We start from the raw sequence: 23,708 nt of genomic DNA on the forward strand, positions 1-23,708 counted from the left end.
TGAAATGAAATTACTTCAGTCAATGAATTCATCCTTATTTGAATCAACTGAATAATTAACCATTAGATTAAAGCTTTAATTCAGCATGTTATTTTCACACCGAGTCTGATGAAAGTACATTTCAGACATTTTGGGCAACCAGCGGCTGACTAGCAGCACCATTGAACGGATAAAATCGAATTACAGTGCTGATGGCCAATGTGTGATTGTGTGTCATTTGGTCTGTGCAGGTCGTAATGAGAGGAGAGAGAAGGGGTTTAATCCTCCATTTCCACTGCTGCACTAATCCGCACATATTCTCATTTTGTTCAGACCAGCTTCCTGTCGTTCTGCTAGATTCTGTGAACCACCTCACATTGCCGGCAGGTTGAAACGGAATAAAATGGGGTCCAAGGCCGACCGGGGAACGCATGATTGCTCCCTCGTATATTTTGGCCCTTAGAGCACATATTAAAAGATCCCCATTGCTGGACTGTCAAGACAGCAATGGGCTGCACCCATCACAGCAGGAGGACGCGTGCTTTTGAAAGGAATTGTTCGCTCCATGCAGATACTTCACATTGTTGGTACACACACAGACAGCCGTGTAGACCTCATTTGCATGTGGCTGACATTTGTTGCTTTGATAATTTCATCTGTTAATGGACGCGGCCGCAAAGCTGCTCTGAAAGCATATTTCTAAATTGTATGTTGCTAGGCAACGCGGGTTTTGGTGGTAATTGTAGGCAGATTTGCCTGTGGTTAAAAGGTCGGTTCTATTGTCGGAAAACACTGCAATTTACATGTTACTTGCTTTTTATCCAAATGGCTGGCTGAGCTAATGCATCAGGGAGAAAGTATGAATTCATTATATAGGAGATAAACACAAAATAAACGCATTTTCTGTCATATTTCTACAGAAATTATACATTTTAGGTCCATCAAAACATTATTTATTTATTTTTGGAAATTTACAAAATGCAGCAATAACACATTTTGTATTTCTTTTAAAATCCAATTAGTTATGGGCGCCTGAAAGCGTCAGTCAATCAATTAATGACTCACCCGCCACCAGAAAGAATTTCTCTGCAAACTAATAGCCCTTTGTAAATACAGATTGGCATGCCCCTGCACTCCTCACTATAGGATGCTTTGTGGAGTACCCTCGGGCAAGACCCCGCCTTTATATAACTAACCAGGGCTCCCCATCCCCCACCCCGGCACGCTCTCCCTATCTGCTACTGTGGGACTTCCACTCTTTCACCTCCACCCTGCGGAGCATGCTGGCCCCCTTCCGCGGACTCTGGCTCGGCGACCTGAAGCCCGATCAGGTCAGTTCGGATCTGCGTGACACACTAGCCGCAATGTCTTCCTCCTGGCTCGGGCCCAGCGTGGTGATGGGGGAGGGTTGTGGCGTATTAGTTCTGGAGATGGCAGATTATGTATTAACTGGGTCCAGGTCAAAGCTTCCGGCAGTTGTTACACAGAGTGAGGGATTAGGCAAGAGCGGGAGGGAGGGAGGGAGGGAGGGAGGGAGACACAGTCCAGCTGCTGACAGATGATGATTGCTTACATGGGGAGGGGGAGGGGGAACGGGGCCTTGGCAGCTGTCAGTCAACCTTGGACGCTCGATGGCGATGGGGCTCCATCCGTCGGTGTTGCAGTTAGACTCTGGGGGTCAAAGTTAGGGCTCAACCTGGGCTGACCGTCAAAGGTTGTGTTTGTTACGCTGCTGGTCTCTCTGGTTTAAGGTTTTACCCGCGCTCAAACCTTTAGCCAGGCAGCCGTTGGATTAAACTGTGATGCTTCTTCTGTTAAAAAAAAAAAAAAAAGTCAAAGTACTGTTGACTTGGATGTGTAAACTGGTTTGGATTAATCTTTTGTTTTAAAGAATATGAGCAAATGTGTCAGAACATTTCTGGTTGTTTGATAAAAGTACAAAGCTACAAGATTGTGTAATTATTTAATTTAGTAATTCTCTTACTCTGGCTGGAGTTTGTATGAGTTGATCAACTTGTCCCCTGTGGTCCCCTGACATCACAGGCTTATGGGTGTCATAGCATTTGGAGCCAAACCTGATTTACAACGTTGAAATAATTAAAGCCGACACTTTCTTGCTGCCGTACGGCACAGTACGGGGGGGGGTTTAGGAAATATGTCTGTAAACAAACGTCATACCGAGCTCAGCACATTCACCAATTACTGTGGTTGTGGGTTACGGAGCCCGTCTGCTGGAGAATTAGAGGAAGGATGGGAGGTGATTAAACTGAAGAAGAGAGGAGGAGATGGACCGGGGAATGGCGTGGAATGCACAGAGGCCGGCTTTAGATTGGATATTGAAGTATTGACCGAGTCTTAGAGGAGTGCGAGCGGTAGATTACATAAATAGAAACTCTTGTCATGTGACGGCGGGGAGGAGAGCTGGAGGAGCAGCTTGAGTTTTTATTTGGTTTGTTTTTTCGTTATAAGAAAAAAAGATCGCACTGTAAACTTCAACCGTCTATTGATGTAAGACGGAGAATAGCATCACATTCACACTTATTTATCAAATGACCTAATTGATATTTTATTAAATTAAAATATTAATTAATTAATTGAGCTGTTATTTTAGAATTAGTTTAGTGTTTAAAACGGTAACTTCTGGCTCGCTTTTCTTTCTTATGTTCCTCCAAAAAAAAAAAAAATAACGTAATTGCTCCTGAGTGTGAAATCTGCTTGTTCGGTCGTCTGTGGATGTATTTGTTTGTAGTGAATACAGATAATAATCTATGCGGATGCCTCCAACTCCAAAAAGCAAGTAAAGTCTGACTGTGGAGGTGAGAAGCTCTTTCCAGGCAGTTTGCTGCGTCCGTTCAGCGAGAGTTGAAGTGATTCCCTGCAGGTTGTGGGAAAAAAGCAGTGAGATGAGAACCTTAAGGCCCCTGACTCCTGCTTTCCTCAGCACTCCTGCGCCAACTTTCCTTTCCTGTCCACCTTTTGTCTACGCTCATCCTTATTCCACTTTCCTCTCCTTTTCCCCACTTCCCGTCCTATCCTCTCCTTTCATCTCCATTCCTCATCTCCTCTCCTCTCTGAGCAGGGAGTCACCCTGAATTATTCATTTTGAGAAAATGAAATTTTCACGGGTGTTAAATCAGAGTGAATAGACAAAGATGACCATGTTGTCTGTATGCACTATGTGTGTGTGTGTGTGTGTGTGTGTGTGTGACCAGGCGTTGCAGAACTTGACACTTTGCTTGGCTGTGTTTTAACAAAAGCGGGTTTGGGGGGGCGGAGGGGAGAGGGAGGGGGGTGTTTAGAGGTGCAGATGAATTTAATTTGCACCCACGGAAAATATGAAGCATTTCTCAGCAGGCATGTCAGTCGTGTTCAGGGCTGTAAATGGGATTGTATTTCACAGTGTTTTTCGTTTCTCCAGAGGACTTGTGTGTGTGTGTGTGTGTGTGTGTGTGCAGCCATGATGTTTGGCCATGACACACTGTTCTGAGGAAGCTAAACTTAAATGATTTTGTTCACTGTTTTTGTTTTTTATGGATTGCTGTTCACAGTAATATGTGCCGCATGCATAAAAGGTGTAATAAGCAACGCCTTCATCATCTCAACACACACACACACACACACGCACACACACACACACACATCCTCTTTTACATCTCTGTCTCTCTCTAATCAGGCCAGTTGGCTCAGCTCACAGGGAAAGAGAAAGGTGGAGGAGAGTGATGGTGTTGGAGAGGTGGAGCGATGCACAGACGGGGGTACGAACGGTAGAACATGAATTTATGTGCTGCGATCGACTCATTGAGAAAAAAAAAGAAAAATCTCAACATCTGTTGTCCACCTGCGGCTGTGCCATCGCTCTCTTTCTCCCCTCGCCCGCGTTTCAATCACTTGGCAGCAGCACATCGTGTGGATCAGAGCAGGCAGATGGGATGGGGACTTTTGGTGGCTCCATTATACGCGTAGACCTCTTCTCCCTTGCTTTTTTTTGGGGGGGGTTTTGTGATCTCCGATTACACGTTCTAAAGAAAGCTCTTTAAACAAAACACGGCGTACACACAAATACAGCAGAATAGCACAATGTAGATTTTGGTCACTTTTCTCACTGTAAAAAAAAAAAGGGAGAAGAACACATTCATGTCGTCAGTAAATCAAAAAAAAAGTCTGCTACTAAAAAAAATAATTCTTAGAACGGTTTTTGCATAATAGATTTATTTTTTTTAAGTGTAAGAATGCATTGGCAAGGAAGCATTTTCAATGGAAAAATAACATAAGAAAGAAAGGTATAAAAAGAACATAGTTATGCACCGTAAAGGTGTAACCTCACAATCTGCCCATTATTTTCTTAATGAATTGATTTGAATGAATTGTTTCCTCTATAAAAATCAGAAAATTGTGAATTATGTCCATCATGCTGTAAAACGTAGAGGTGACGGGTTCAAACTTTTTCTCTTTCCTCTAACAGTCCGAATCTCAAAGACCTTTTGTTTACTATGATGCGTTACAAGAAGTTGAACAAAAAGCTTGCATAATCAAAGCGGCGGCGAGCACAAAGGCAGTGTTGTGCACGTGGCGACCTGGAAGCCCTTATTAACCCTCATTATCCAGATCCCTTGTCAAGGTGTCCATCAGAGACACCCTACCTCGGGGTCAATTAGACTCCGGGTCCGAGCGTCACCACCAGCTCACGAGTAGGAACATTTTCACGTCTGCGAGCAGCAGGTGTGTGTGTGTGTGTGTGTGTGTGTGTGTGTGTGACATCGTGACAGAAGTACCGACGCGGACGCCGGTGTCGCAGCCTGGAAATGCTGCACTCAGCGGCTCGTCGCGGCCTGAAACTCTTAGTTAGAGATCGCAGACTGAGATGGTGAAGGAGGATTTGAAGAGTGAGACTGAGAAGGGCGGGTGGGGGGGGGGGGGGGGGGGGCTGGCACTCTTAAAGGGCAGTGAAGGCCGGATCACAAATAATAAAACAGAAAGGCAGGCAGCGAGGGAAGGAGGGAGGGAAGGAGGGAGGGAGGGAGGGGGGGGGAAGGAAGGAAGAGAAAGAAGGAAAATATGTTGAGCAAAAGGGGAAGGTCGGAGAGAGGGAATGAACGAGGGAGTCAAACGTGTGCCAGCAGCGCTGCACCTCTCCCCCGTGACTGGTGCTCTTCAAGGATTGTTTTTCTCCCCCCCATCGGCTTCTTTCTATTTAACTCCCTCTTTTCTTCTTCTCCTGCACGGGCGCCGCGGCACCGGCTTGTTCTCTCTGTCGTTTTTCCTTTTTTTTTTCTTCTCGTCTTTTGCCATTTTTTATCCCCCACCCCTTCCCCTCTCTCTCTCTCGCTCTCCCTCTCCCTCTGTGGCTCGCAACAAAAGGCTGCCGGAGTGAGCCTGACGTGTGAATGAATAGCCCAAAGCTGCCGTGAAGGGGGAGAAGAGGGAGACGGAGCAGGAGAAGAAGAAGGAGATGAGGAGAAAAGATGAGTGATCGGGCTGAAGAGGCGGAAAGAGGAGGACGCTCACAAGTGCCGATCGCCGGCTGAAGACGAGAGGAGATCCTATTTTTTTTTCTCCCCCCCCGCCTCCTCTTAAGATTAAAGGAGTTGACGCCGCTTTCAACCGCACGGTGGGGCGACTATCGCGGCTCTCTCTTGTGCGTCCGTCCCCCCCCCCCCCCCCCCCCCCTTCCCTCTTACCCACTGCCCTCTTGTGCCACCTTCCATTTTTCTCCCCCCACTCCTGCTCCACCCCCCCCCCACCCTGCTCGAGAGTACCAGTCGTCTGAGAAATGGAGCTTCTGGGGGTGAGGTGACGAAGGAGGACGGATTTGGAAGCGAGCAGTGGGAGAGCAGACGGACGGACGGAGAGAGAGGGAGAGGGAAGGAGGGAGGCTGGAGGAGGAGGAGATAGAGAGGAGAGGATAACACCGGGACCCCCCCCCCCTCTCACCCCTCCCACCACCCGACCCCACTTCTTCTCTTTTTTATTTTTATTTTGTCCCTCTCTACCACATTTCCTCTGCCATGTGCAGCTCCTGATTTGAAGCATGTGGAGACAGCATTTCCCAGGCAAGGAGCATGTTTAAAATTGTATTGTGCATATTGTATGTGTGTGTGTGTGTGTGTGTGTACATGCTACTGATCAAGGGTAATAAAAAAGGCTGTGTGTGTCTGTGTGTGCGTGTGCATGTGTGTGTGTGTATAATGGCGAAGGAGGGGGAAGATGAAGTTGGATTTGGCTTGAAATGCAAATGACCCGATTATGTTTTTGCAACAAAGTGTTTCATAAAAACTGCGTGTGCTTGCGCGTGCACACACGTGTGCACATGCACGACGGCCAGCACCAATGTGAGCGTGTGAGTGTTTCCTCGTTTTAAAACCTCAGAACTCTGGGAGGCAGCCAGAGGAGGTGAGATCAGATGTACTGTCATGTGAGGGGTCAGAGGTCACGGGAGGATAGGCACACGAGTGGCTCGATGAGGTCCCGTGTGACTGCGTCCGTCATAGCGTGTGTGCTCAGGCGTGTACTGTGGGTACAGACGTGCAGCAGCCGGGCCTCCTTGTACAAAACGAGTGGAGCTCATCTTTGTGCTTTAATGTCAAATGGAAAAAAATTAGTCGTGTCCATGCAAAAGAAATGCAATTTTGAGTATATGCGACTTAATTGTAGTAAGTCTGTTGTAAGTCAATTTTTTTTCAACAATTGCAAAAAATAGATAGCGTGAAATAATAATAATAATCAATGTTACAAGTGACATGTGATGGATGTGTTTCATACTTCATGACTCGTATTATACGCTGCGTTTGTCTCAGGAAGCCCAGCGGACAACGTCTAAGAGAAGACGCGCTGACGGACGGATGCTCTCCTCCATCGCCTCTCGTCTGCGCCCGTGCATGCGCTCCCCTTTTTATTCCTCCATTCTCTGGCGCACTTGTGATTTCGCCCCGGCTCTTTATCTCTCAGCCCTTTATCTCATCCCTCCCTCCCCTCGGCCCCCCTCCTCGGGCTGGCCCTTTGGTTGGTGATAAGTTTGGAGCGGCGGAGGGGGGGGGTGCAGGCCGAGGGGAGGACAAACAAGGTCTTTGTGTGTCCGCGCAGTGGAACAAGAAACACGCCGGCGTGGCGGCATTGAAGCCGGGTGCCCATAGTGTCCGGTGGGGGGAGTGAGAGGGGGGGGGGGGAGGCGGCGGCAGGCAAGTCTGCCAAAAACAACCCAAAACGTTTACACCTCCCTTCTTTTTCTACGGATTCCAAGGGATCGTAAACACACGAGAGAACGCCGACACACCCGAGGTCACGGGCGGTTGTTGATGTGTGTGTGTGTGTGTGTGTGTGTGTGAGCGGCGTTGTGGAGTTTAACAATGCTGTTGTGTGTACGTGAGTAGCCTGCAGCTGCACATACACAACAGGAGAAGGGAGCATTGGCACCGAGAGCCGTGAATGCCCCCCCGGATATTTTAGTTAACAAAATCTGTGACATCCTGGATGGTCGCCGATCATTAATGGTTATCATCAGTGGGTGAGTGTGAAGCTGAGTGCAGCCAAACTCTCTCTTCGTGTGTGTGTGTGTGTGTGTGTGTGTGTGTGTGTGTGTGTGTGTGTGTGTGTGTGTGTGTGTGCGTAGTACCACAGGGAGCATGTTTGTGTTCCTGATATCTCCGTTGCAAAATCACCACCAAGTGACGCGACCGTGCAAACCTGCCGCTCCTCCGTTCGGGTTGCCAGGTTGGGGGCCGCCCCCCCCCTCCCTCCCCCCGCGGCACTTTTGCCAGATACGATGAGATCAAGCTTTTTCTGTCCCTGCTGCCGCACTTGCCACAAAGAAAGCCCGCTGGGTCATCGGCCGGGCCCCCCTCCTCCTCCTCCTCTTCCTCCTCCTCTCACTCTGGGACTATCCCATCACTGAGGCCCCCAGCTTGGGAGTTGCTAGGTAACCAGAACCAGCTGTTGGTCTTAAGCCCGTTGAGCCCGTTTTTTTGGCTGCGCGTCAACCGCGGAGTAGTTTTCTTTGAGAGCTCCTCCGTAAACTCGGCGACCGCCGCTGTGGCCCTGACATCATCGCGCCGTGGAAAATCTTCCTCACTTCCTTTTGTTTTTTTTGCAGTTTTATTGTTCCGTCGACGCGGGCGCCGGCAGCGCCGTGTCACACCCGTTTAGAGTCACTCGGGGGGGCGTTTCATCACCTTTCAGCACACAGCTAGGAGGAGGTGGAGGCAAGAGGGGATGAGCTGCTTTGGCTGTCAGTTGAAAAAGACATTAGATGTAAAGCGCGTCGCTCCTCTGTGAGGCGACGACACTGAACGGTCTCTGAGGGGTTTTAACAGAGGTACGAGCGCCTTGTCGGGTAGATCCACGGTCTGAAAACAGGGGATGCAGTGTGGCGTTCTTAAATACCAATTTAAACATTTCCAAAGCCAATAGCAGAAACGCAGGTTTGAGCCGGGCTGTATTTTCCTTTCATTGATTGTTTCGCGCCCTACTTAGGAAACGATTCCTTCTCTCTGAAACCTCCTCCTGAGCTGCTTTTCCAAACGAAGCGAATTAAACACCGGATCGTTTTTCCCCGAGGAGGGGAATACTTCTATAAGTTCTGCCCTTTTTTTTTTTTCTTTTCTTCGTTTAAAACGAAAGCTTCTATTTCTGTTGTCAGAATCCAAAAAGGCTTTTTGGTTTGGAACATCTGTAATCCATTTGTGGTCGGAGGAACGCTATTGACAGCTCTGCCAAAAGTCCTCATACTTCCTGGAGAAGCATCCAGTTTGCTAGTATCGCCGACTTAATGATGATATCAGCCTTAGTCCATTCAAGCTTGACGCCCCCCTCCCCCCCCCCCCCCCCCCCCGTCACACTGTGTAGATTCACTTTGTCAAGCTGTTGGCTTTGTTGTTGTTGTTTTTTTTTATTACTTTCTGGCTCAGAGACGATTCTGGCTGTTGATAAAAAAAACACTTTGGGTGGAATAACAGGAAATGGACACAAGCAATTTGCATTTTTATCCAAATGACTACCAGCCGAGATGCCCCGCCGCCTGATGCAAGCCATCTTGGGTCGTGTTGTTTCTGCCGCTCGCGTCAGTCCGCGGCTAATGGGCACTCGGAAAAACTGCTCTGCGGTGCATTCTGGCCCCCGCTGCAGAATGAGCCGGGGAGTTCGGTCTGGCGGTGCGGAGCGCTGGGCTCTGCGTTGGGGTGAGGAGAGTTCTGGCTTTGGCTTTGGTTTCCTGAAGTCCAGCTTCTGGCTCGAGCTGCTGGGCGGGGGGGCAAGCTGCCAGGGTGGGGGTGGGGGTGGGGGAGAGATGGGTGGAGTAAATAAAGCTCAGGCGGTCAGGTTTGTTTCATGGTCAGTCTTCTTGGAGGGGTGAGACTCTCTGCTGTGTGATTGGTTGCGGCGGTTGGCGTTCGCCCTGCAGTGGTTATCGGGATGAGACTCGATGGTGTTCCCCTCTTTTAGGGCTCCTCCATAAGGGGCCATCTGAGATGAACGCTGTGGAGCGTCATGATTCGTTTTCTTATTATGGCCTCACATCTATAGAGCGAGTTCTGTTGTTCTCTTTTCTGCAAAATAGGACATTTAAAATGGTGTCTGATTCTCTTTGTGAAATGAAGAGACGTAAGTGTGTTCACTGCTTACATTTAGCAGATGACTGTTATTTCAGTAAACCTCTCATTGTAATATCATTATTGTCCTTGCTAATCAATATTAGTTCACAGAGGCCTGAAACCAAAGACACACAGTAAGGCAGTGTGATGTTCCCATAAGATAATGTGGTTTACTACAAATTCATTCCCTAATCCTTTTAAAATATAAATCATTCACATCTTTAAACAAAGATTTTGTGTACTTTTGCCATAATTCCACGTGGATCCGTATGAGTAAAATATAACAAATGTTCTCAGGATGGCAGATTATATTCTACACATTTCACAAGACCGATTCTTTTCATCTGAGTAAGAGTGTCCTTTGAATAAACGCGAGGTTTAGACGTGTAGCATGAAAGGGTTTGAAATAGTTCTTCCAGAAACCTCTCTGAGCGGCGGCACAGCCAGCAAACGACCAACGAGACATTAGGAAATTCAAAATTCTGATGCCTCCTGCTCTCCCCGGACTGGCGGGAATAAAAAAATACATTTAAAATAACTTGTATTTCTGACAGCAGGGTAAGAGGCCAATGGAGAGCAGCCTCGGTCAGCAGCGCCTTCCCCTCTCTCACTGGGAATAAACTGTGATATTCTGATCATTATGTATGAAAACAATATGTTTTTGCATGGCTGAGGTCCTCCAAATCGCCGGCCAGGTGACGGAGTCATTGACGCTGGCGTTAAACAGCCTTCATTGATCACGTGCTAAATGCATTGTGACCACGAGGGAATAATCAATCGACAGCAGTTTGACCCACTTCCTGCAAAGTGACGCTGCTTTTTGCACCAGCGGCTTCTTGTTTATGTCCGTTAGTGTGTGTGTGTGTGTGTGTCTTTTTGATCTCAGAGCGTGTGTGTTTGTTTGGGTCACACACACACGCGGCCCTGTTTGAGGAGCGGTAGCTTTTTGCGGTGTGTGTGTGTGGCTGTCGGATGATGAAGTGTTTTCTCCGCTGCGATAATGAACTCTGAGCGAGTACGGCGAGGAGGAGGAGGAGGAGGAGGAGGAGGAGGAGGAGGAGGCGCAGGTGTATTTGGCAAGCCGACCGACAGCCCCCCCAGACACACACACACACACACACACTGTGAGAATGATGCTTTCAGCGTTTACTAGGAAGAGAAGGATTAAGATCACTTCTCCCACATTGTTTGTTTTAACCTTTTTGTTTATTCCTTTGGTTTCTCACCATTATTATTAACTTTTATGCTTTTTAGACTTTTATATGATGCACAGTTTTTATTATCGGTGCTAAACAATATAAAAAAATGAAATGAAACGTTTGTGTTTCATTTTTTTACAGCATTTCACACACAGCCGTTGTAAATGCCTCGATGAAAAAGATCCACACAAAAAGTGCAGCAGTAATAAAACAGATTACTGGAGAAGGTCACTATTAACTAATAAAACATTCTGAGATCACAATAAATAAATGTCACTGATCCAACTGCACATTTGGAATTTGCCGCAAACAGGTTTAAAAAAATAAATATAAAAACAGACCAAGATGATGTTTTCAGGCTGAAGCACCAAAAAACAAAAATCGATACTCTATTTGTTTTACTATTCTCCGTGTCCCATAATGAAATCCATTAGCTTATTAAATAGATCTTACATCCTAACTGCCCACATCTTCTAAACTAAACACATCGAGTCTGCAGGCTTTCTGTTATAAAACGTTATAAAACTCAAATTCAAATCGATTTCTGTGTTCTGCCCCTTTTTGTTGATACTCAAGCATTTTTCTTAGGGGATTTTTTTTATCAAAGGAAAACAATACTTGATGGGAAAAAACTAAGAAAAAAAAGCCTCTTTAATGGCACATCCACAAACCAAAAGCTTAAGGCACATAAACCGTCCACTCAACAGCTGCCGTCAAATTGAAATGACAGTGTTTGAAGTTTCTTTTGCAAACTGGTCCTTGCATTTTTCAAACCGAGCTGGCAGAAAAACACACAAATACAGAAATGTCTTGTTAAATATCCTAAACTGATCTGACTTTGACTTCATAGTAACAAAGTGAGAGTGAAAATAGTTTTTTTGGGGCCTTCAAACTGTGGACCAATTCCACCAAATAGCAGTTTCGTCCCTCTATAACTCACAGAAGTCATCGCTGCAGCATCTTCGCCTGGCCGTGCCAAACGCTAAACAAGCCTGCCGGTGCAGAACTGAAGGCCGGTGAACTCAAAACGTGCGTTCTCTCATTGCATCATTCGCATCTGATGCGTCTAAAGCGCGCGTGGTCACCAAGCGCCGTCCACGCCTCCCGAAAGGAAGCGACAGACAGCGAGCGAGCGGCCCGGCTGCCCGCACTAGCAGCGCAGATGTCACTAAATAAAATATTTCATAATCCTGCCCAAATCCTCTAATCACCATGACAACAGGCAGCAGGGAGCCAGAGAGTGGTGGTGTGTCGGCCCCCCCCCATTTTCTTTTCTCTTTCCTCCCTTTTTTTTTTTTAGTGGAATTCAGGTCCGCGCCGTCGCTCTTCATCCTTAATATTACAACATTACAAAGGAAAACCTTTCGTTGATTTTTACGGGGAGAAACAGCTGTTCTCCCCCCCGTTTGCCCACGATCGTAGCACGACCTGACGGCAGTGCAAGGGCAGCGATGGCGAGCCCGCTCGCTCGCCCCCGAGAGGACGCGCCCGGAGACGAGCAAGACTTTGAGATGAATTATGGAATACCTCGAGATTTCTTCTTCTTCTTCTAGTGTTTGTAAGTGAGTGTGTCATAAGGTGTGAACTGTTCACAAGGTGCAGAGACGCACACACCGGCCCGCCTGCTTCTCAACGCTGATAGGACAATGGAGGTGATGACCTCATGGGGTGAAAGGACCTGTTGCCTGGTAACAGTGTGGCTAACAGCGAGAGGGGGGGGGGGTTATCAGATCACCGGCATTGTGAATGTGTGTGTGTGCGTTTATATATCGACCAGTGTTGCAAGGTAAGGGACACAATGACGGTGATTTAAAGTAGAGAACTACACGTGTACGGCGTGCGTGTAGTTGTGTGTGTACGTGATTTATTACATCATACAGGCAAATACACACACGTCGCGGCCTGTGTAAACACTTCCTGCGGCGGGTTTGCATGTAATGCATTTTACCGGTTCTCTTGCGGCTTACTTGAGTGTATGAGGCAGACATTAATATTTAACTCCCTCTCTTTCTCTCTGGCTGTCTGCAGGTATTCGGCCCCAGATTATGAATGGCCCTATGCACCCACGCCCCCTGGTGGCGCTGTTGGACGGGCGCGACTGCACTGTGGAGATGCCCATCCTCAAGGATCTGGCCACCGTGGCCTTCTGTGACGCCCAGTCCACACAGGAGATCCATGAAAAGGTAGACATTATCATCTTGGGCTTTTTATTTCTAAGCCAATTCTAGCAGCCTTTCTCGCTTTGAATAGTTGTTTGATTTTTTTTTTTCGTGCTTCAAACAATCTGGAAGGTGTAGACAATGAGTCAAGAGTGGAAACGTTCCTCTATGTCACTGAAATAAGTAGAGCGGAGAATTAACAGAATGATGTGTCGGGAAAATACGTTTAAACCGTTTGTTTCCTGAGACTCCTACAGTTATAAACTTGTGTTCTTATTTTGAAAGGTTTTAGCCTCCCAATGGAAATGTGGTCACATGTTCGATAGCAGCTTTCAAAAACATGTCACTTTCTGAAAGAGATAACATCAAGCAAAGGCATGGAATTAAATACACACATATTTATTCTAATCAATTAATTGTCTATGTGACACAGAATTAAAACATAAAACAAGTTCTCACCTATTAGCATCTTTGGAAATAGTGTGAGAGCAGGTTGAAGGCTCACACACACACACACACACACACACACACACACACACACACACACACACATCGTTATATGGACATAATAAGTGTGATTCTTGAATAATTTGTCTTCAGTTGAGCGCAGAAGAATCTTCTTCCGCGTTTCCTCCTCTGTAATGTTTTAATAATAATTCGGCCCACTGGCTTGTTCCACTCTCCCAGTTCAGCTATAATGGTTTCATCATGACTAATCCCACTTGGTGCTGAAGTGCTGCTTTGTTAAATAAGGAGGAGGAGGAGGCTGCTAATAGAAATGCAGTATAATTGTTCTGAGGCCGAGTGGGTGAAACATTTGTCTTATTTTACTGCATATTGCTGGAGCCGCTCTGAAGCAATTTCACAATCCAAGCTGGGTCTGTCTCTTCACGCAGAGGTTAGCAGGCTTCCACTTTACGTCCCATTCAATTCACAGAGGTTGGAAGAAATGCAAGAATCTATTTTTTTTTTTAAACTTATATCCTTTTCTTTCTCCCTTTAATTTCACTCACACACACACACACACACACACACACACACACACACACACACACACACACACACACACACACACACACACAAGCTATCTCTGTCCAGTAAGCGCTCTGGTAGTGAATGCATTACACATACCAGGACCCATCTGGGAGAAGAGATGTTGGCTTTGTTCCCGCAACTATAACGGCACAGCAGAGGGTACAGATGGGGCACGCTACGCACGCACACAGACACACACACGCACACACACACACACACACACACGCACACACTTGCCAAAAGCCTCACTGGAAGTTTCAGTTAGGGGAGTACTGTTCACACAGGCGCGAGTCAACATACTTGCACGCGGCTGTCTTCCTGCAGATGCAGCGATTAAGGAATCGGTCACTCAGAAGTCGGTTCTCTGTTTGAAGTGCCGGCCGGCGGGGACCTGCAGAGCCAAAAGGCACTCGTGGTCTAATGGATACCGATACAGTGACGTCCTCGGGGGGCGGGGGGATATAAAATGTGTTTTTCACGCGGTTTTGACATTGCCGTATCAACGATCGGGGTCCTAAGTGCACTGCAAATGTCAGCCACAGAGGAGGATGATGTATATCTCACTCATGCAGAAAATACTTCACCAATCGGGACGCGCTGAGAGAAATGGAGCAAAACATCACTTTGTCATACTGGCTTTTTTGATCTGATAGTTAACCGCCGGAAAGTAATGAAACAAAAGATACTAGTTATGTTTTAATAAAATTCACCAACTTTGATATTCTATTAGTTAGCATTATGAAATGGTTTGATATTTTGGACAATAAGCTTTTAGAGCTTGAGTTATCGTAGCATAGTGACAGACACTAAAGCCCACGGTCCTATATTTGTCTTTCTACACTCATGTCACAGATGAATCTCCGTAAGTATTTCCTTGAGGCTTCATAAATGTCCCATTACACGGCCAGAGAATCGCTTGCCGCCTTTCCCCAGAGCTCCGAGCGCTCGGCGTCGTCGTTCCCGATCCCTCGCTGGAGGCTGTGGCCTCGCACGAGCAGCGTCACATGTAACGTTTCACACGGCAGCGCAAAGCGCGGAGGAGTTATTCCATTTAATTAGCATAACAGAAGAACCCGCTTTCTCACTTTTTCCACGCCGGGTGAACCCGCCTCTCAGCTCGTTTCCTTTCGCTCAGCAGTCGGCGGTGATTTTCAGCCGCTGGCTGGATGGATGGGGGGGTGCACGAGGAGAGCTTTGACCTTGAATTAAGCGTCCAGCTCTGGCCGCGGCTCGCTCCAATGAGAAACGTTGCATGGAAATTCATGGCCTTGCTAATCTGGCTGGGTTTAGAGGGGGGGGGGGGGGGGGAGGGAAGCGAGCAAGCGGGTTGTGAATCAGCTCTCCGGGTCTCTGCGCAGCTCTCCGTCTACTTCATGGTCCCGTCCGCGGTCGGTTTGAATGTGAGAGTGTGACAAATGGCGAGGAAGTCGTTGCAAACACACAGACAGGCGCTCATAAACAATCAATTTGCATTTAGATGAAGGAAAGCGGACATGAACCTGCGGACCAACGGGGGCTGGCGACGGCTCTTATTCAAGTTCCTCACACGTGACGCGGGAGGGGGAGACGAGTGAATGCAGTTTTAATCCCTCCCGCGTGCCTCCGATGATTATTGAGGGAATGCCGATGATGATGATGATGATGGACGAGGGTGACGGTGATGCTGATGCCTCCTCCTCTGTGATGTCCCTCAGGTGCTGAACGAGGCGGTAGGGGCCATGATGTACCACACCATCACCCTCACCAGAGAGGACTTGGAGAAGTTCAAGGCGCTGCGCATCGTCATCCGCATCGGCAGCGGCTACGACAACATTGACATCAAGGCTGCGGGCGAGCTTGGTGAGACCCGGGGGGGGCGATGCGAGAGGGAGGAAGATGAGATGTGAAAGGGGATGTTGTTCAGGAGCCGGCAGTCATCGATTATCCCTCGTTTTTAGTTAGGTTTTATCTGCCCTTATGGAGACAGAAATAATGCATTGTGGGTAAAGGTGGTGCACGTTTGGATGGGGGCCAAACCAAACTCTGCTCGCTTTATTGACTCAACATAAATAACACATGGAGCAGGAGTTATTACATAGTGTTAACAGAATATGTAATGCTGATTGCATATGCAGAGCAGATGCTCCCACTGATATGAAACCCGACCTAATATTCCCATTTGGCCCCTTTGGCATATGTTTGCTGTGAGAGCCGGATTTAGTGTGATATCCTAATTATTGTCGTTTGTGGTAATGTATCTTAGTTTGCTGACATACATTTTTGGAGAAGTGCACTTTTCATCGGCATAATTAGCAGTTTTAATTATCTTCTTATCCTTCACAGTTCTGGTTTATACGCAGTGCATTTTTATTTTTTTGCAGGGTCATAAAGCACAAGATTTTCCTCCTAATTATTTTGTAACTAATCAACTACAGCTACAGTAATTCCAACCAGTTATCATACCTTTTTAAATCGGGGAAGCGATTACTTTGCTAGTAACAGGCTGTGTGTCCTCCAGTTTCTTCACTTTTCTCCGCCCTCTGACCTTCCCGCAGGCATCGCGGTGTGTAACATCCCCTCGGCAGCTGTAGAAGAGACGGCGGACTCGACGCTTTGTCACATCCTCAACCTGTACCGGCGAAACACCTGGCTGTACCAGGCTCTCCGGGAGGGCACGCGGGTCCAGAGCGTGGAGCAGATCCGGGAGGTGGCGTCGGGGGCGGCCAGGATCCGAGGAGAGACGCTCGGCCTCATCGGGTTCGGTGAGCTCCTCCTCTCCTTTTAGGCAATGGGTCGATTCCTTCAATTGGCTGCGACTTTACACTTTTTAAATGAAATGGTTTCTAATGGAGCTTCCTTCAGTGCTTCGGTACTTTGTATCAGTCGGTTGCTAATTATCCATTCGTTACATTTTTACCGTGTTTCCAGGTTATAAATTTGATTAACTCGCTTTACTTAATTATTTTCGGGAACTCGCCCAAAACACTATTTTCATTATTGACTAATCTACAAACCTGCTGTCGGCTCTGCCAAGCTGGACACGAGCCCGGTGATGCTTTGAGCTTATTGTTAACATCATAATGCCAAAAAGCCCCCAGTGACAATCCTGAAATCATGTCTAACATTTGCTAACTAGCATTAAACTTAAATGTAAAAAAAAATAAGATTTTCTTCTGTATTTGGTTATAAAAAACAAATCAACATTCAAATTGGAATGTGATGATACGTGACGATGTCATGCGACGAACTGAACCCTCCGTGCTTGCGTCAGGTCGCTCGGGCCAGGCGGTGGCCATGCGGGCCAAGGCGTTCGGCTTCAACGTGATCTTCTACGACCCCTACCTCCAGGACGGCTTGGAGCGCTCGCTGGGCGTCCAGCGGGTCTACACGCTGCAGGACCTGCTCTACCAGAGCGACTGCGTCTCCCTGCACTGCAACCTGAACGAACACAACCACCACCTCATCAACGACTTCACCATCAAACAGGCAAAGTGTGATTGTACATCTCAACCCTTGAGTGATGAAAGACACGCGAACTTGCTGTTGCTTTCTCGCATTAATTGAGATGTGAGACCGAAAGCTTCCAACTTATCCCAAAACTGATGAAGCTTGATTAGCGGATAAGTTCCTGCTCGTTATCCTGCTGAAGCAATTTGCACATTGTCTTCAATGGACTCCCGGAGATTTAACTCATCGGGATGTCATGTGACTCGGCCACCGCCGTTCCCGTCCTGCCGGCGCTGCTTTGTTTGCAACTTCCAATTATGGGCTGTTTTAACAAGCTTGTAATGAGTGGAAAGAGAAAAGATTAAAACCAAAAAAACCAGCACATGCAACGACGCGGAGGCGTTTGAAGAACCTCTAATGGGTGCATATATTAGGGGTGGGTGGTGGCGCGGCGCCGTTGGTGGGAAGATTCCCTGTAATCAGTTTGTTCTTTCTCTCAGTTTTGTCGCGCTCAGGGCAATGTGACCCAAACATGCCGAAGTGTGTGTGTGTGTGTGTGTTCTTGGGCCTTTACTTCTCTTTTTTTGGGGGGAATTCTTACGTGTTTGTTTCGGTAAAAATGTAAACAAGTAGTTTAGACGCATAAAGAATATTTAATATGATCTAGTTGACGTAAGAAAATGTGGTGCGGTTTGAATGTTATTTTAATGCAGCACATCACACCTATAGATCAGTTCTTTAAAATGATCAATGGAAGAAATACTCTTTTATCCACTGTCTCTTCTCCTGATTCCCTGCTGCCACCTGCAGGAAATACATTTAACTGTTGTCCGTCTTAAATCCACTAGTTTTATAACAATCTAATATATTGGTGTCAAGTTAAAGATGACGTAAGTTCGTCGTTGAGTCCCATTTGCTCAGTGTCATTTTAAATGTCCCTGTTTTTTAAAGACTTTTGTGTCACTTATGTGTTGAGCTTTTATAAAATGTCGTCCCATGCAGCACTGAGCCAATGACAGCCCCTCTCAGTGGGGGCCGGATCTCAAAGCCACACACATTAATCGCTGATATTATTACTGAGTTTTTTCTTCTTTCCGTGTCCGTAGATGCGTCAAGGAGCTTTTCTGGTCAACTCGGCACGGGGGGGTCTGGTGGATGAGAAAGCTCTGGCTCAGGCCCTGAAAGAGGGCCGGATACGGGGAGCTGCCTTGGACGTTCACGAGTCAGAGCCTTTCAGGTGAACACAGCAGACAATGTTCACAAATATATGTGTGAGGAATATTGTCAACGCACGTGTGCATAAACTCCCCAAAGATATCACAACTGGTTTAAAGGGAATCTCTGTTTCTCTTTCTCTGCACAGTTTTTCCCAAGGGGCTCTGAAAGACGCCCCCAACTTGATCTGCACCCCCCACACGGCCTGGTACAGCGAGCAGGCGTCCCTGGAGATGAGAGAGGCCGCCGCCACGGAAATACGGCGGGCCATCACAGGTACGCCCCCCCCGCCTCCACCCCTGCCGCCGCTCGTGCATTTCTGGGGTCGCCGTGCTCACCCATGTTCCCCTCTCGCCCCGACACGCAGGCCGCATTCCCGACAGCCTCCGGAACTGCATCAACAAGGAGTTCTTTGTGACCTCGGCGCCGTGGGGGATGATGGAGCAGCAGCAGCAGCAGCAGCCTCAAGTTCACCCGGAGATGAACGGTGCCACCTACAGGTAGGAGGGGGGCGAGGCTGGGGGGGGGGGGGGTCTACACTGAGGCTCAACGCGCGCGGGATGGAGACGGGGGTGTATAGCCCAGATGTTCACATGATGTATGTTTGCCACACAATTCGTTCTTTTTGCGGCGCGGGTCGAAGTCGGGCCGAGTGAACTAATCCCTTGTTGAGTTCAGGTTCTCCACATTGTCTCAACCAGAATGAACTGCTTCTCTCACACAGCCGAATGAACCAAACCATGGTACAGGCCATAGCAACGGGGGGAATGCAGGACAAATTATATACCTAATTCTCGACCAGGTAAATGAACGCTGCCGCTGCCGGCCCACAGGTCAGAGCAAAATGAATGACATCATTGATAGCAAACAAACAAGTCCCATTGAAATCTGTGCCCCCCCCCCACACTCCCCCCGCACTCCCTCCTTTTCTGCTTCACACTCACATGTCCTGTAACTGTGCCCCCTCCAACCAGCATCTCATTAATCCACTAAACCATTATTAACATGGGGACATTATCAAGGAAGTGGACATGCGTTTAACGCTGCATCTAAGAATCACTCTGCAGTCAGAAGGGAATTAGATTGCGTCATTCAGGTAAAGAAAGAAAGTAATCTTTTTCATAACGCTCTGCAACAGACCTGGGATATTGTGATTTTCTTATGTTCAGACAAGAATTTCCCTTTCAGATCCCTGTAATGAAGGATCAGTTCACCCAAATTATAAAAAAAATAAGAGAAGTCACGTGGGTTCCGTTATTTGCAAGCAAACATGTATAAATATTCCTTTTCCTTGTAAATCCAGATTGTTTTCCAAGGTTTGCGCGTGAATCCAGCATCTGTTTACAGAAATGACCACAAAACAAACACATCGTTCAAATATTTTTGAAATTTGGGTGAATGACCCCTTTAAATCCTTCCTTAATCCAGATTAGGACCTCTAACATTCTCACGTAATGCCTCGACCCTGCAGCGCTCCTTGTTAAGTCATGTGATGTTTGCTAAATCTTTAGTTTCATCGAGCTGATGATGACAAAGTTGTTTTATATTCCAACATCATCAGTATGTAATTTGTTGTTTTAATTGACAATTTTAGCCATTTCATGTGTTGATTTGGTATCAAATATTATTTCAGGTAACTGATAATTCATCAGCAGAAATTTTCCAGCATTTGTTTTTTTTGGGCCATTTTGTAAAATAAAAACGTCCGCTTTCAGTTTTTCTTTGTTCTTGTTCACCAGCTGATCTTCTCCTTTCCTTCTGCAGATTCCCTCCTGGCTTGGTGGGTGTCGCCCCCGGCGGGATTCCCGGACCTCTGGAGGGGTTGGTGCCTGGGGGGTTGCCCATCGCCCACACCCTGCCCCCCGGTATCCATCCGTCACAGGCCACCTCCCCCAACCAACACTCCAAACATGGCGACCACATGAGAGAGCACATGACTGAGCCGTAGGGCGGCCGGTGTAACCGAGCAGGCGGCTAAAACCACACACGCACACGCACACACACACACACACACACACACACACACACACACACACACACAGCAACTCTAAAAGCATCCGGGTGTACGCTTGACTTCAGTCCATCTGAACCCAGCAGCAGAACCGCTGGTGTGAAACCACTGCGCCCGAGTGAGGACAGCGGGTGTTTAATGCCGCCACGGCGAGACGGAGCATCACTCGGGAAACCTTCTCCTCCCGCCTATCTGTTCCCGTTGATTTCATTGATTCCGTTTTGATCCTAGTTTTTTGGGGGGGAACAGGGGGGGGGTTTATGGGAGATTCCTCCTGACTTTTGGGACACGTTGACATTTCGACGTGCCGGACGGAAATCTGACCCTTGCTTCTCGGTTTGAAGGAAGCGCTCGGAGGGAAAGTGACTTCACAAACACTCGATCGAGCCTCCGTTTCCGCCTCCTCCTCCTCTTCCTCCTCCTCCTCCTCCTCCTCTTCCTCCTCGCTCGTTAATTACACCCATCTCTGTGCAAACATGTCTGTTACTAGGTTTTTTTTTTATATACCTTCCTGTGTTTATCCTATATTATGTGTTTCTGTTGCAGGTGAATATTTCTTTGTCGGTTCTCCAGTGGGGGGAAACGGATTTATGGGTTTAGCGGAGAACAAAAGTCAGCTGACGAACAACAGCAGCGTCTTCTGTCTCCATCCGAAACGTGGACGTGGTCATTGCTCGTCCCTGCATGTTGTGTGGTTGGTTGGCCCCTGAATGTAGAGACGAGATTCAGAGCATTAGATCCGGTTTCCAGTTCTTAAAGTAAAAGTGACACTTTTAAAACAAAAGCAACAAAGAAAAAAGGATAGAGACTGTACATGAAACTTGTCACACCGATTCAATATTGCTGATGAAACATTTCCAACTGTGCTGAACTGAGGTACCTTCAATATTTGGTTATTGTCATGAACTGTGTCACAAATATTTGCCTCTGAGGGACTTACAACACCAGCTAGCGAGGAAAAACAAAAACAGTAAATGTCTTACTGACTCAGGAAGGAATGATCAACCCCCACAAATATCCCCCACTCAAAACAGAAAGCGGAGAAACTGGATTATTGCTTTTTCGTGTCTCCACGTCTGTCTCCGTTGTGATTTTATTTTTTTTCATATATCAAATGTACGTTTTTTTGATGTTCAAGGTTTTTCGGCCCTGTCAGATTCGTATTGCCTCGTTAAATGTTCTTATAATCATCGTCTTACGTGAGCGTCCCCGGCCTCTCCCGTTTATAGTTTTCTTCCGCTTTGTTTTCCTGCTCTAATGAAAGACCCCGGTGACGCCAGCAGGAGACGGCTGCTGGCAGGTTGTTTGGTTTTTAGTGTTGAGTGTTTGTGTTTTTTCTTGTACAAGGTGAACATATAGCATACCGTGCAGCTGGAAACAATAAATAAAAACTTACTGTCCTGATTGATGATTGGCTCTGTGAAACATTCGTGGGATATTCTTTTTTTCACATTTTTTTACAGTTATTTAAAAGATACTTAAAAATCCTTGTTACGGGGTTTTCAAAGTCTGACGCTGTCAATGTCAGTTATGTCGAGGAATATTTATTGTGCAACAATCATAAAAAAGGTTCATAATGATAGCTTTTGTCACTCCTATTATTCTTATTTGCTAGATAATCATGCTTTAACCTTTGAAAATACCCATCATTCTTGTTTACAGGCTGTGTTTTGTGTAAATCATGCGGAGTTGCTTGAGCCCCGTTTTTCTCCTTTTTTTAACCTATTATTGTTAGCTGTTTGGCAAATTGACATCAATAAAAGTAAAATGATTAGCTATTAGCAGTTCCTGTTTGCAATGTACCCATTAATATACCGACAACCGTCACTGGATAACTTTGATACTGTAGAAATCAAATAAACGTGCTGATTCTGAAGTTCTGGAGTTAAAAGTCTTTCAATTATTCTAAGCAGATTTAGGACATTTGATTTGCGATGGACATAAGAGATGATGATGGAAAAGTTGTACTTACTAAAACTACATTAACCCACTTGGGGCTGTTATCAAGCTTGCAGCTCTCAACTGCTTTTATGAAACATTATACAAAACATTCTTTATTATTTTTATTGAATGAAACTTTACGTTTGTGATTGCTTGTCTTCTGATGTATGATATACTTTATGACAAACAGCAGGACTTTTAAGTTTTTTTGTGACATTTTCTGGTCTTTTTAATAGTATATTAGATTTCTGAAGCTTAGCTTTTTTTAGTTTTTAATGACTTTTGAAAACATGATATATTGCTTTTTTATGACTTTTAAGAAAAACTAGTATGATTTCTCTTGACATACCATAGTATGACTTTTTCATGAAAACATACTATACAATGACTTAAAACAAAAAAGATTTCTCTTTAACATGCTGCTTTTTAATGATTTATTTTACGTGCATTGCAATTTCTTAATGACTTTTTTCATCAAGATGTCGTTACAATGAAGTTTTTCAACACTGACTTAAAAAAAACTTTTGTTATATATTATACGTCATAACATGATACTATGACTTTGGTCGGAATAATTGTTTGTCATATGTATGTATGTATACATATATATACATAACAGAAATCATTCGATTTTATGGTGAAGATTATGGTAAAGTTGGCTCTGGATCGAGGTTGGAGTGATGATAAGGATTAGGCTGCAAGCAGTTATGCTAATGGTTAAGTCTCCATTAAATGAATGTAATATCCCCAAAAATCATGAAAACATGACTATAAGTGTGTGTGATCAAAGGTTCTAATGTATTATTACAGTCAAAAAAAGATACTATGTAATCAATCATTTATTATCTGTTAATACACTAGCTATGGGCGCTTCATGATACATCTTATAATCAACAGATAAATATATACTTAACACTTAAAAATATACGTATATCTGTGTACAACTACATTATAGTGTGTTTAAACAATTTAACATTTGTATACAGCTTCAAAATGCTAAATAGTTAAATAAGTAAACAAGTCTTAAATATAGAAATTGTTTTTCGGTCACACATTTTGAACCCAGTAGAGCGCGCTACAATCAGACACACGAGTTAGACACAAACGGTGCATAACTGACCTTCTGTGAACCCAACAGCCATATTTAAAGACACAGCTAGTG

General features: G+C 46.1%; 1 protein-coding gene across 9 annotated transcripts in view; it reads left to right on the forward strand.

The window, feature by feature from the left end:
* ctbp2a (C-terminal binding protein 2a) overlaps nucleotides 1–22,481 on the forward strand; it is a 49,585-nt gene extending 27,104 nt beyond the window's left edge. For 4 of the 9 annotated variants that reach the window (XM_078104675.1, XM_078104676.1, XM_078104680.1 and 1 more), the window contains 8 exons: nucleotides 12,788–12,942; nucleotides 15,648–15,792; nucleotides 16,488–16,694; nucleotides 17,204–17,418; nucleotides 18,486–18,616; nucleotides 18,743–18,870; nucleotides 18,962–19,094; nucleotides 20,359–22,481. In XM_078104675.1, the coding sequence (XP_077960801.1) occupies nucleotides 12,788–12,942; nucleotides 15,648–15,792; nucleotides 16,488–16,694; nucleotides 17,204–17,418; nucleotides 18,486–18,616; nucleotides 18,743–18,870; nucleotides 18,962–19,094; nucleotides 20,359–20,542 (1,298 nt within the window). In that variant the 3' untranslated portion in view covers nucleotides 20,543–22,481. Of the gene's footprint in view, nucleotides 1–5,103; nucleotides 6,030–12,787; nucleotides 12,943–15,647; nucleotides 15,793–16,487; nucleotides 16,695–17,203; nucleotides 17,419–18,485; nucleotides 18,617–18,742; nucleotides 18,871–18,961; nucleotides 19,095–19,318; nucleotides 19,428–20,358 lie in introns of those variants that run through there. The other 5 variants (XM_078104679.1, XM_078104674.1, XM_078104678.1 and 2 more) reach the window with 3 other exon arrangements.
* The last annotated feature ends 1,227 nt before the right edge of the window (nucleotides 22,482–23,708 follow it).

Source organism: Gasterosteus aculeatus, chromosome 6 (genome assembly GCF_964276395.1).
Source record: "Gasterosteus aculeatus chromosome 6, fGasAcu3.hap1.1, whole genome shotgun sequence".
NCBI lineage: Eukaryota > Metazoa > Chordata > Actinopteri > Perciformes > Gasterosteidae > Gasterosteus > Gasterosteus aculeatus.